The sequence below is a fragment of the Bubalus bubalis genome, chromosome 14, assembly GCF_019923935.1.
Source record: "Bubalus bubalis isolate 160015118507 breed Murrah chromosome 14, NDDB_SH_1, whole genome shotgun sequence".
NCBI lineage: Eukaryota > Metazoa > Chordata > Mammalia > Artiodactyla > Bovidae > Bubalus > Bubalus bubalis.
In genome coordinates, this window is record NC_059170.1 from 14,007,699 (window position 1) to 14,021,318 (window position 13,620).

Genomic DNA, 13,620 nt, shown 5'->3' on the forward strand with positions numbered 1-13,620 from the left:
GTAACTCCTGGATATTGTCATTTTACCGGTAACTTTGGAATTTAAAATGTTTCTGAGTTCTGACAAGTTGGTAATCTTAAGCACAATGTTAACAAGCAATTTTGTTTCATCTATAAAGATTCTATAGCAGCTCACTAATTCTGAAAAGGTGCCCCCAAGGAATCTGGCTGCAGTGGCAGGAAAGACAATGTTTTGCTTAAGTGTTTCTGGATAGAGTAGGAAGATGTGCCAGATTTCAGTTGATGGTGCCATCAGTTTGGTTTTAAAAATGTGATGGGAATTTTCAGATAGCCCCATCATTAGCCTTTCCACCTGCCACCCCAACCAGTGCCCAACAGCACAGAAGTGTAACTATTAGCATCAAAAACAATTTATATTTAATTCCACCATCCAGTTTGAATCCACTAAACTAACTAGAATCAACACAAGATAATGTCAAACAATGATCCCATATGACATTTCTGAGAATAATCGCTGATGACTGATGAAACCGAGCATTATACTCTACTCATGCCAAAGAGGGAAGAACCCTACAACTCCAGAGTAGATGGGCAAAAACTTCAAGCCCTTGAAATGGCCAAAGGACCACTGACTCCCAACCTGATGTTACCATTATCAACTCTAAAGACACTTTAGCAGTCTGCTCAGTACTGTAGTAATGACTCAGCTCCACTTCAACTAGTGTTACCAACACTTAGAAAGGAAATCATTTCTCTTAGACAAAAAGTAGTCTTTTCTTTCATGATTTCTGCTCCCTGAACTCACAGCAATACTTCAAACATAACTGTAAGTATGTTTCAATAACAGACTTATTCCCAGCAGTTGAGTATAGGCCATAATGTTCTAAATTCTACACAACAGCAACAGTTTCAACTATTGTAAAGAATGAATTCCAAAGGCAAAAAAATCCTTTAAGTCTTAAGAGGATGAGGGCAGGCAAATGAGGGATTTTTGTTTCAACATATGAAATTGGCACAGTCAATCTGTAAGATGGGTTAGGTCCACTTAAAATCATGCTTAAGCAAACTCTTAATACAAAAATCAATAACAACTTCTCTGAGCATAATTAAACATTGATTTTAAAAAACTGTCTTCCATATTTACATAAATCAATTACTAGTTACCAGTGTATTACTTAACAAGCACACAGCTACTAATACCACATCTTCCAGATAATATTTACAAAGATAATACTCTGTCAGACTCTGTGTGGTGAGGAAGCAGTTACAGTGCTTCTTCTCATGAAGGAGCAGGCTGAGATAAAGAGCAAGCAAACTATCAACTCTTTCCCTCTCGCATTTTTCAGCTCTGTAAGAAAGTAGAGATGTGCAGCTTTTAATTTTTTCATGTTAGAATCATATACAGCATGGCAGCTAAGCTTGTGAGCTCTATAGTGCCCAACTCACTTCCCTTGGGAAAGTCAATAAATACATCTAAGTCTCAGTTTCTTCTTATGTGTAAATAGAGATAATAGTACCTAATTCGTAAGGGTTCTTCCAAGGAAGAAATTAAACTAGATAATCCAACGGAAAGAACTGATGAGATTCATGCCTGCCTGGCAGACAGTAAACATTCAATAAATATTTAGCAATTATTGCTGTTACAAGTGAAAAAACACATTCTAAAAGTTTGATCTCTACAAAAATGGCAAAAATCTACCCAGCCTACAATCATTCACACATTCAATAGTTTCCTGGTATAACCTCACTGGATACTACTGGATAGATTACTCAGCCCAGTCTGAGAATCAAAAAGAACACGTCTTATGTATTAAGATCCTACCTTCCTCCAAGAGAGGTCAAAAGGACTTCTTCCATCCTCACCTGCCACATCCTTTCTCTGCTCCTACATCCCAAAGAAACCTATCTCACACTGTGGCTTTCTGAACTGCAGGGGCCTCACCTCCCTCTTTTAAAACTCAAATAAGGTTGGCTAAACATAGTTAAGAAATACTTCAAGCCCTGACACTCAGCACCTAGTCTTGCACAACACCAAGCTCAGAAGCTCCCTCCTCTGAGAAATCTCCTCACCCCCAGACAAAGTTAAATTCCCTAGTCACTCGCACAGCATTTGGGGTACAGGTTTGCCCCAGCACCTACCTTATAATTAACTAATTGTGTCTCCCCAAACAGACTGAAGGCAGGAGCAGCACTGTGGGAGCCAAGGGGCTCAGCTCCAGCACTAAACACAGTGCTTTAGCACATACTAGGTGCTCAAGAAATGCTACGCTTTACCCAGATTCTGTCCTTGCAGATTACATCTCTTGCTGGATGCCCCACTTGGAAATCTGAACATAAGGCTGCTCTCTGTAGAGTAGGCTAACACCATGGACTGCTGATTACAACATCATAAAAGCTAGTCATCAGCTTCTCCCATTGGAGAGGTTCCCGGAACCCAAATTCAACTGAGCAGGATTATGTACCATTACAATCAGTGGGAATTCCCAGCACAGAAGTTACCTTCTCCTTCAGCAGGACTGCTGAAAAGCTCGCAGGGTGAGCTTTTTAGTGGGGGAATCTTCACAGGGTAACTGAAGTGGAAATACTCAAAGAATAAATGCCTCGATTTGGCTGAAAAGGGTTCTAAAACATAAAGATCTGGCAAAAGCCAGTTAGCTCTCAATTCCTGAAAAACAGCCACTTCTGAAAAAGAATGAACAGGAAGCAGGGGTGGGTACTGGCCACTCTTTGTTTCAATAAATAAAATCTTTTTTTTTTCCTGCCCCACAGCCCACAAGAAATGGCTAACACACTAGGCCAGATGAGATGTTCAACAACCTCTCCTCTTGACAACTACACTAAACTACATTTCTAAAAAAACACTGCCTTAGGAACCTCAGCCCCACTGAAAAGTTCTGGTCAGTAATACTTTAATTAAAAAAAAAGAAAAGGAAATCAATATGCCTGAGCCCAACATTGACAATGGATGGCCCATAGAGGACTTGCAAACTTTCTGAAGGGAGGTACCACTACCTTTGCAAAGAACACAACTTGGGGAAAGCAACCTCAAAATACGAAGCACTCCACAAGGAGGGCTTTAGTTTTAGAGCCCTGTTTCCTACCATAAACATCTTACCCGGGAAGGGGGAAAGAAAAAAAAAAAAAAAAACCCAACAGTTGCCGAAGGGCAGCTTTCATTCTGGAAGCAGAAAAGGAAACAAACAAGAGAAGCAGTAAGCAGGACAACCTCTCAAATAAAGTTCTCTTTGGGCAAAAATAGTAACAATTCAGGCTCCCACCCTTCCCTCTGGTGAAGTCTGTGATTTATACGGCTTTGCTCCGCAGAAAGCTCTTTCTGGGCAGCTCAAGGAAGGAGCCGAGGGAGGGAGAGAAAGACACACAGGCACAGAAAGGAGAGGAGAGAGAAAAAGAAAATGGCGCAGAGACTAAGTCCCGACTGTCGACAAGGCGACTTTCCCGGGAGGAATCCGGGCCCGGAAAGGCTGCCCGAGGCCCGGCGGCGGGCGACGCGGGGTCTCCGTAGCCCCCTCTTGGGATGGCCGCGATCTGGGGGGTCTGGGGTCCCCGGAAAAGGGGTCCAGAGGCGGCCCGAGGGGAACAATGGGGCCGGTGAGCGAGGAGCCGGGACTTAGTCTCTGGGACGCCATGTCTGTCCTCTACCCGGCTCGGGCCGGGCGCGGGGCCGACGGCCGCGGAGTCGGGGGTCGGGAAGGGGGGCGCACTCACCATTCAGTCGGAAATCCGCCTCGATCTGGGGAGAGAAAAGGAGGGGGACCATGAAACAACAGGCACATTCACCCCGCCGGCAGCGGGCAAGCGCGCGCGGCCGGGAGCCGGGCCCACCCTGAGCCCCCCGGGAAGAGGGGGGCCCCCGGGAACGGCCTGAAGGGACAGCCAGCACCCCCAAACTGTAAGTTGGCGGCTTCCGCCTAGGTCCTGGGGAGCCGAGGTCCGCCGGTTGGCCGCCCCTGGCCAGGGGCTCTGGCCTGTCAAAGCAGCCGGGCCGAGGCCGGGGCCTCTGAGGCGGGAGTCGTGGAGGGCCGAGGCACGGCAGGGGACCCGGGCGGGCCTGGCAGGGCCGTACCTGGGAATCGTTGTGGAGATGGTCCCCACTCATGTCGGCCGGAGCGGCGAGGGGCGCCGAGAAGACGCAGACGGTCGCGGCCGGCGTGTGCGGGCGGACAGGAGACACCCGGAGGCTCCGGGAGGCGCGGGGAAAAGGTGGTGGGGCGGGCTTAAGACTACCGGAACCGCTGAGGCTGCGACAGCGGCAGCGAGGCTGACTGACTGCCGGGCGGGCGGCGAGAGCAGACCCCAGCAGTTGTGTAACAGCCTAAGTTCGCATTTCGGCTCACTGCGCCTGCGCGGCCGCCTTTAAAAGGGACGTCGCTGACGTCAGAGACTCGCGGAAGGAGGACGACGGTGGCGGGGCCCGCCCCCTCGCGCTTCCTCAGGGGGGACCCGGCTTTGCATCGCAAGCCCCGCCCCTTTATCCCTCGCGCGCCTCTGCGATTTGCATAAGGAACTGACTCCTCCCACGGCCGCCCACCCGGAGCAACCTTCTCTTCCTCTCCCAGCGCCTTTTCTCGGAACCCAGATCCCTCCCCTGGGCAGTGCGCAGGCGCAGCCCGGACACCGCCTCCTGGCCTGGGCCAGCAGCTCGGCCACGTGGTGGGCCTTTAAAGGCCGCCGCGGGACAGCGTCAGACCCCGGCCGAGCTAGTATGCCAGACGCTTTTGCATCTTCCCGGAGCTGTAAATACCTTGGCAGCCGGGGTCCCCAAGTTCTCACCAGCTATTCTTCGCTCGCTAACCAGAACCCGAGGCTGCTTGGAGGGAGCCTTTGTCCAGGCCTTCCAACTTACGGATGATAGCACGCCCACTCCTTAAAATGTATTTAAATCGTTCAACCCGCCAAAGGTCTGGTTTAGCCCGTTTTCTGCCCCTACGTGTAGTCCCGAGTAACAAGAGGCCTGATTTCGTTTGTGCGTTCTTCAAATATCCCTGAGCCACGAATTGTGCTAAGAAAAGGAGTGGGGTAGGAGCCGAATGGAACCGAATCACGGGGTAAACACGACCTGACTGTGTACCCCGCTGTGTCCTTAGCGCGCTGCGAAGCATAGCGGGGAGAAATTGGAGAAAGAACCGCGGCTTATGGCGTATCTACTGTGCTCTCCGCTCTTATTTCTCGCAATAGTTCTGTGAGGTCGTCTATTTTGCTAAAGTTAGACTGTGTCAGAAAGTATGTGTTAGTCGATCCGTCCTGTCCGACTCTTTGCAACGGCATGGACTGTAGCCCGCCAGGTTCCTCTCTCCATGAAATTCTCCAGGCAAGAATACTAGAGTGGATAGCCTTTCTCTTCTCCAGGGGATCTTCCTGACCCAGGGATCTAGCTTGGGTCTCCTGCATTGCAGGTAGATTCATTACCATCTGAGCCACCAGGGAAGTCCAAGTGTCATAGATAAGTAACCTACTAACCTTCCTGACATCAAGGCTTATCTTGTCTTCTTCCTCCACCATGCCTGCTAGCTGAATCGCTAAGTCCTGTCCCACTCTTTGTGACCCCATGGACTGTAGCCTGCCAGGTGTTCAAGCAAGAATATTCCAGTGAATTGTCATTTCCTCCCCCAAGGGATCTTCCCCACCCAGGGAGCTAACCTGTATCTCCTACATTTGGCAGGTGGATTCTTTACTTCTGAGCCACCTGGTAAGCCCCCCAGCTAGAAAAGCTCCACCCTGAACACCTTCCTCTCCATTTCTCAGAAGTCCAGCTGATTGCATTGCTTCAAGCCTCTCTCTCTCACCCACACACCTGTGAAGTGTGCATTATCTCTTGCTTGAATTCTTACAATACATTCCTAACAGGAATCCCTACTTCCCTTCTGGCCCTCTCACAGCTACTCTGCAGCAGTAGACAAAGTGCTCTTTCAACACCGTGTCTAACCATTATCCTTTCCCACAACTTCTCTCATCTTAGGACAAAGTTCAAAGTTCTTAAAGTATCTGCCAAGATCCTGAATAACTGGCTTAATTCAAGCGTGACCCTTGTGGATTTTTCTAAATCTATTACTGCTTCCTTTATTATTATTGCTACATATGAGCCTTCAAGTTGTGAACTTAAAAAGAGGCAAAGGTGCCCCTGTATGCCAGCTGTTGTACAGTATTACTGTACCTTTCAAGGTGCTATAATGTAAGATAAAAAAAGAACAACATTTTCTTGGATATTTCTGTACCCTGGTGGTGCAGTGGATGGGAATCCGCCTGCCAGTGCAGGGGACACAGGTTCATTCCCTAGTCCGGGAAGATCCCACATACTGTGGAGCCACGGGGCCTTTGTGCCACGACTACTGAAGCCTGAATGCCTGGAGCCTGTGCTGCGCAATAAGAGAAGCCACCACAATGAGAGTACCACTTCTGGAGAGTAGCCCCCACTCTCTGCATCTAGAGAAAGCCTGCAGGCAGCAACAGAGACCCAGTGCAATCAAAAATAACAAAATAAATAATTTGTTTTAATGTTATATTTTGTGTGTTTGTTTGTTACATGTTACTGTGTGAAAAGTATTATAAACCTGTTGCAGGACAGTGCTATATAGCCAATGATGTTAGTTGGATACCTAGGCTAAGTTTGTTGGACTCACAAATGTGCTCTCAGAATGGAAGTCGTGCGAATGTAGGGGAATTACTGTACTTAATGTTTTAATTCATCCCTCTTCTTTCTTTAGTTTCATCCTAAGTAATAATATCTATGAAATAATAATGTTTATGAAATCATTTACAAATAAACTACAAAAAGTGTTCATTCATGGACCGTTGAAATCATATCTAGTGGCAAACACTTAAATTCTAATTCATTGAAAAAAATTAATGCTTGTGAATGCTTCAAAGCTCAGTCTTAATATTATTTTCTCCCTTCCACACTCTCTGACTCCTCCTTCCTGACCAAGATCAAGTGCCCCACTCACTGAGTGTCCTTTTCCTTTCTGACACTTGTCACAACTTTTTTTTTTTCTTCACAACTTTTATTAAGTTAGTAATGGTGGTAACTGGTGATTTTATGTCTCTCTGCCCTACAGAATGCCAGGTCTGTGAGGGCTGGGACCTTGTCTGTCTTGCTTAGCACTTGATCCCCAGCACCCAGCCAGAGATCCTACAGAAGAGGCATGTGATCAATGAGGAATGAAAGCAGGGTAGTACAGTGGTTAGGACCACACACGGAAGTCAAACCAATCTAGTTTTGAATTCTGCTCTATAATATTGGAGAAGGAAATGGCAATCCACTCCAGCACTCTTGCCTGGAAAATCCCATGGACAGAGGAGCCTGGATAAGCTATACAGTCCATGGGGTCACAAAGAGTCAGACACGACTGAGTGACTTCACTTTCACTTTCCTATAATATTGACATGTTTATAAACATATAGTTATATATTATTATATGTTTATATATAGCTTCAGAAGGAGGAATCTCTTGAGAGTATTTAGCAGAGATCCCATTATATATATATTTATACACACACACACACACACACACACACACATATATATATATACTCCCTATTTATTAACTCTTTGACATCAGGCAAGTTGCTTAACTCCTCTGAGTCCCAGTTTCCTCATCTGGACCATGATAATAAGGGTGGAATTTTTTAAATTATTTACTGTTGGTTGTGCTGGGTCTTTGTTACTGCGCATAGGCTTTCTCTAGTTGTGGCAAGCAGGGGCTACTCTTCATGGTGGTGCAAGGGCTTCTCATTGTGGTGGCTTCTCTTTTTGAGGAGTAGAAGCTCCAGGGCTCACGAGAGCCCTTTGTTGGACTCAGGAATGTGCTCTCAGAATGGAAGTCATGTGAATGTAGGGGAATTACTCTACTTAATGTTTTAATTCATCCCTCTCCTAGTTGTGGTACGTGGGCTCAGTGGTTGTGGCTTTCAGGCCCTAGATCACATGGGCTTAGTTGCTTCATGGCATGTGGAATCTTCCTGGAGCAAGGATGGAACCCATGTTCCCTGCATTGGCAGGTGGATTTTTATCCACTGTGCCACTAGGGAAGAACCTCAAGTGTAGAATTTTAAGAGATTTTTTTTTTTAAAGCTGTTGGAGAACACAACTAGTAAGTGGTGAGTTTTGGATTGACACTTGGGTCCTCTTACCTCCAAAGCTATGTTCTTTCTTTCAATCAAGTTGCCAGAACCAGTTTCACCTTGCTTTTGGATTCTTTCATCGTAGTCTTTCCACCTTGGGATCAATCGCAGGCAACGAGGTGAGGTATGTGACTCCTACTTGTTAGCTGCCAAAGTAATTTGAGGAGTGCTTTAAGGCAGACAGTGCCTCCTAACACTTCTCCACCACCACCCTCCAAAGCCAGGGAGAATCTGCATTTATTTCCCAGGTACCTCCAAGGAAGATCGGAGTAGCCATGCAAACACAACACACATGCCAAAAGGGCACACAAAGCACAGTTCCCATGCACAAACATGCAGGTATCTGGGCACCTTGTTATAGACTGAACTTCCCTGCCAGAATGCGTGATCACAGTGCTTTGAGGCTGGCTGTCTTACTCAAGGCCACTTGGCTCCTCTGATTCCTGATACTTCAATCAGGTGTCCCCACGATATGGTCCACCACCCCTAGTACTTGAGAAGACTATAGATAATGCCTGTATAGACATCTTAATTTTAATGATTATGTATATATTTCCATGTGTATGAGAAAAAAATTTTAACCATCACATCAAATCCTGGTTTTAAGAATATCTTTGTTTTGAATGGGGCTTTTTAATAAGTTGATTGATTTAAATAAAAATGTGAGGGAATGGCACAGAGGAAACATATAGACAAACTCCAGAAAGGTTAGAGGGAAATAAATGAGGCTTGGGAAACATTACTTTTTAAATCAAGACTGCTCACTCATGGGCCATCCCAGCCCCTGTAAAAATAACTAGCAGATGACAGCTGATGCTGTAGGCCTGTTTCCAATGTGAAAGGTGGATGATTTATCAATATTCCACTAAAAGAAGGGCTCCATATACAAATACATACATTGTTATGATTTAAAGTTAAACAGGTCTTTTCCCACGAGACTTCCCAGAGTCGTCCATATGCTGATATACATGGCAGGAAGCATCTCCAAAATGTTTATAAGCCCAGAAATCTTTTTTTTTCTTCCTAGAGTGAGTCTTAAGACTGGGCTCTTCGGAATGACCAGCCCTCAGGCTTCTTGTTCTAGATGGCCACCCAAGATACAGCCCATAGTCATTTGCTTCTGACTTGCATGGGATTGTTCTTGTTGCCTTAACCCAAGTCTTGGCTCCCAGAACTGAACATGTCTAGGGTTGTCTGAACAACTTTTGCTTTTCAGGGAACCTGTGCTTCTGCACAGTGTACACAAATGTACAAATATGATGTTGTCCCTCTGGCTATAGTTGTGTGGCCCAAGCTGAGCCACTCAGATCAACTTCCTTGAGACTTTGGAACCAGGAAAGAGAAAGTGGTTTGGTCTCTCTTCCTGCAGATGGATCTGTAGTATGTAAATCAGGAAGCTGCCCTGCTGGTATTTTCTGCCAAAAGGGCCAGAGAGAGCTGGGAGCAAGGAGGAAAGAAGGAAGAGAAGAGAAGGCCCTGATGGAGTTCAGGGTCCTCAGTTCCTAGTATCTCTTGAGGCTTTATTTCCCCGGATCCTGTGCCTTTAAATAAATTCTCCTTTTTGCTGCATGGAGGTCTGATGGGTCACTAAAGACCAAGAACTCTATGTTATACCAAGTCCTAATCTACACTCGACTCCTACGCACTCTCACGGCCTCTGTTTTCTTTTGGTCCTGGACCCAGGCCCCTCTTGTTATGGCACCTGGATGCCCCCTAGAGTTTTGATCTTGGATGTCGGCACAGCCTTGACTGGCAATTCTTGGGCAGCAGCATCTTCTAGTTCTGCTTTCCTATGTGTGCCTTGCCTAAGGACCTGCTGCCCTTTCAAGACTTAGATGATGCTCAGAATAGAACCTGCTTGAGACCTCAGAAAAGAGATCCAGGCTGGCCATCACAGTAACAACTAGACACACCCTTTGCCTGTTGGTAATGGCCCAGCAAAGGTTAAATTTTGTGGAATAAAAAAGGAGAGGAACAACAGAAAAGCTGGCAGGCCTGGAGTCATGGAATGAGGAGTGAAAGTCACTTCGTTGTGTCCAGCTGTTTGTGACCCCATGGACTTCTCCAGGCCAGAATACTGGAGTGGGCAGCCTTTCCCTTCTCCAGGGGATCTTCCCAACCCAGGGATCAAACCCAGGTCTCCCGCATTGCCCAACCCAGGGATTGAACCCGGGTCTCCAACACTGCAGACGGATTCTTTACCAGATGAGCCACGAGAGGACAGATGATAAAGATGTAGGAGCCTGGTCACGTGGGGAGTCTATTTTCACATTCTTACTTTGTCATCCTGCCAGAAGAAATCTTTTCTGTGGTGAGGACATGTATTGATTCCACCACTATTCCCCAAGAAATGAGGGAGTATATTGGTTATATGTGGGGGCTTCCCAGGTGGCTCAGTGGTAAAGAATCCACCTGCCAATACGGGAGATATAGGAGACGCAGATACAGTCTTTGGGTTGGGAAGATCCCCTGGAGGAGGAAATGGCAACCCACTCCAATATTCTTACCTGGAGAATCCCGTGAATAGAGGAGCCTAACAGTCTATATAGTCCATGGGGTTGCACAGAGTCAGACACAACTGACTGACTGAGGACACACACACACACACACACAGAGGCTGTATGATAGGTAGGCACTATGCTACGCCCTGGAGACACAGATATTAATAAGACCAAATCCTTTTGTTGGAGAAGTTCCTAGTCTAATAACAAGATAAACATATTCCCCAACTGTTACCATAAGGTATGAAGAATAACATGGCAGAGGTGGCCAGCTACCAGTTGCTATGGGAACACTGGGAAGGAGGTGTTCAACTCACCAGTGGTGGCAGAGCGGGCAATATGAGAGACTTCTGGTCGGATGCCATTCTCTAAAGATGTGAAGGCGGCCTGTGGAAGAAAAAGGAAGGTATTGCAGGAAGAAGAGCCACCTGGGCCAAGGCAGAGCATCCTGGGCAGGGACAGCTTTGGTCAGGACGGAGCAGAGGGTACCTGTGAAGATAAACCAGAGAAGGAGGCCGGGCAGGCGGGGACGCCTCCCTTGGTGACAGTGGAGCTCCCGCAGGACGAGCCGTAATGGGGTTTTGAGGAGGTGTGAGACAAACCATGGGCAGCACAGTAGGGGAGAGTTTGGCAGAGCTGATGCTGGAGATGGGCAAGTTATCCAGGAGGCCCATGGAGACCACTGCAAGTGTCTCAGAAGCATCAATAAGCGCGGGGTTGGGAGGTCGTTTGGAACAACTATGAAGAGGCAGCCCTTGAAGGGAACAGCAGGGTACTGACCTGTGACCAGGGTCCTGCCCCAGAAGAACTTAGGACAGCAGCTCTCCCTGAATCTCCCTCTCACCAGATATGCTGCTGGGACATCCTGCTGCGCCTCGGGTCCAGCCACCTCCACATGGAGCACCAGCAGGCTGGGGGCGGCAAAGAGGCAGGAACTGGGGCTCCAGGAAATCCTGGATAATTCTGGGAGTGAGTGCAACCCCAAGCTGACTCAGCATGACTCTCCCAAGAAAATGGAACAGAGATGACAGCCCCGCTCGATAACCAGCAGTGGTTATTGACACAAAGAAAAAGAAACGGGACTTCCCTGGTGGTCCAGTGGTTAAGACTCTGAGCTCCCAGTGCAGGGGGCATGGGTTTCATCCCTGGTGGGAGAAGTAAGATCCCACATGCTACACAATGTGGACAAAATATTTAAAATAATAATAATAAAATAACCAGCAGGGAACAGCTTTGCCAAGATCAGGTTCAGAAGAGATATACCTGCCCATGCCCCCAACAAGCTTTTTGACTCCTACATCCCGTCTCTTCCACCTCCAGCATCTTTTCTCCCTCCTGCCTGGCAACTTCTCCACTTATTCCCCCCTCTCAGCTTTCTCTCTTGACCTTGTTAAAAATAATCTCTCACATTAATCAATTACTTCCCATGTGCTCTCCCCTGGACTAACTGCTTCCCATACATTATCTTACTTAATCTTCACAATAACCTTTATCAAGTCGGTACCACTAGTATCTCCATTTTGCAAACCAGGAAACTGAGGCTTAGGAAGATTAAGTTAACTTAGTCACACAGTTATTAAGTCGTGGGGCAATGATTTGAACCCAAGCGGTGTTACTATAGAGCCCACAGTCTCTTAATTCCTGTGCTGCCTCTGAAGGTCCTTAGGTCACTGTTTCTCTTGGCATGCTTGAAATATTCGGAAAGGATAGTCCATGCTTGCTGCCTTTTCTGCCTTATAATCCAACCCCTTAAATGGTGTTGATCTGACTTCCATTCTAATCAGAGACTTCCTAGTTTGCAAATAGATTAGCCTTATTCTCCTCCACCTTCCCGCAGTACTCAGTGATGCTGGGCATATTCTTTGGGTCCTTTCCATTTGGCTCCAGTGACCATGAATTCTCTTGGTTTCCCTCCTGCCTCTGCAAATGCCATTATTTCTGCCTCCTCCTCTTCTCCCAGCACAATGTCAGTATGCCCAAAACTTCTGCCCCGAATTCTTTTCTCTGTATCCACCCTCCTTCTGGAAGCTTTACGGACTCTATGCCGACTCCTACAGAGAGCCTCTCAAATGGGTATCTCAAGGCTTGACTTCTTTTTGGAGCTCCAGAAACATTTACCCATCTGCCCTTCCCTGGTGGCTCAGAGGGTAAAGAATCTGCCCACAAAGCAGGAGACCCAGGTTGGACTCCTGGGTTGGGAAGATCCCCTGGTGAAGGGTATGGCAACCCACTTTAGTAATCTTGCCTGGAGAATCCCATGGACAGAGGAGCCTGGCGGGCGACAATCCATGGGGATTGCAAAGAGTTAGACACAACTGAGTGACTAACACACACAAACTACTGCTTGTGTCCCCGTGATGGTCCCCTCAGTCTTCTGCTCCTGGGTTCAACTTTTCCCCTGGATCTACCCTTTCCTTCTGTGGTCTCTGCTTGGTGAATAGGTCTATCCACCTGCTTCCTAGTCAAGCACCTCAAATCCTTGGAGCCTCTTGAATTGATCCCTTCCTCCCCATCCCATTAGTGGCTATCTCTGTGGGGTCTGCCAAGACCTACTTCTGTGATTATCTGCCCCTCTTCCCCCTAGGTACGCGTGGCACCTGCCCCTTCCCTGGCTTTTCTGCATAACACACACATACACGTAAATATCACAACACCTATGAACCAGGTGCCTGGTGCCAAGGATTCAGCCACAAATTAGACAGACAAGGTCCTTTCCCTCAAGGAGCTCAGGCCTGGTAGGTGGGACAGACAAGAGAACAAGTCGTTGCCACTTCCTCTGTTAAATGCTTTGGGGATAATGCACAGCATGTTTGCTACAGGAGCCCTTTAGGGATGCTGTCATGCTGGAATTGAGGAGTCAGACAAAGCCTTCTGTAAATGACGTTTAAACCTGAGGCCTGCCTTACAAGTGGGAGCAGAAGCTAGCCAGTGAAAGTTAGGGAAGACAGAGAACACAAGTGAGGGAGATGACCACTAGAGGCCCGGAGAACAGATGAAATAAAGACTTGGGAATTCCAGAG

The 13,620-nt window shown here is 47.2% G+C and overlaps 1 protein-coding gene across 1 annotated transcript in view; it reads right to left on the minus strand.

Annotated features, from left to right (window-relative positions):
* The window catches only part of TOP1 (DNA topoisomerase I), a 93,917-nt gene extending 89,557 nt beyond the window's left edge, over nt 1-4,360 (minus strand). The window contains exons 1-2 of the mRNA XM_025263468.3: nt 4,045-4,360; nt 3,687-3,711 (exon numbers count right to left, since the gene is read on the minus strand). Coding sequence (XP_025119253.1) covers nt 3,687-3,711; nt 4,045-4,077 — 58 coding nt within the window. The 5' untranslated portion in view covers nt 4,078-4,360. The remainder of the gene's footprint in view (nt 1-3,686; nt 3,712-4,044) is intronic.
* Between the last annotated feature and the right edge of the window lie 9,260 nt (nt 4,361-13,620).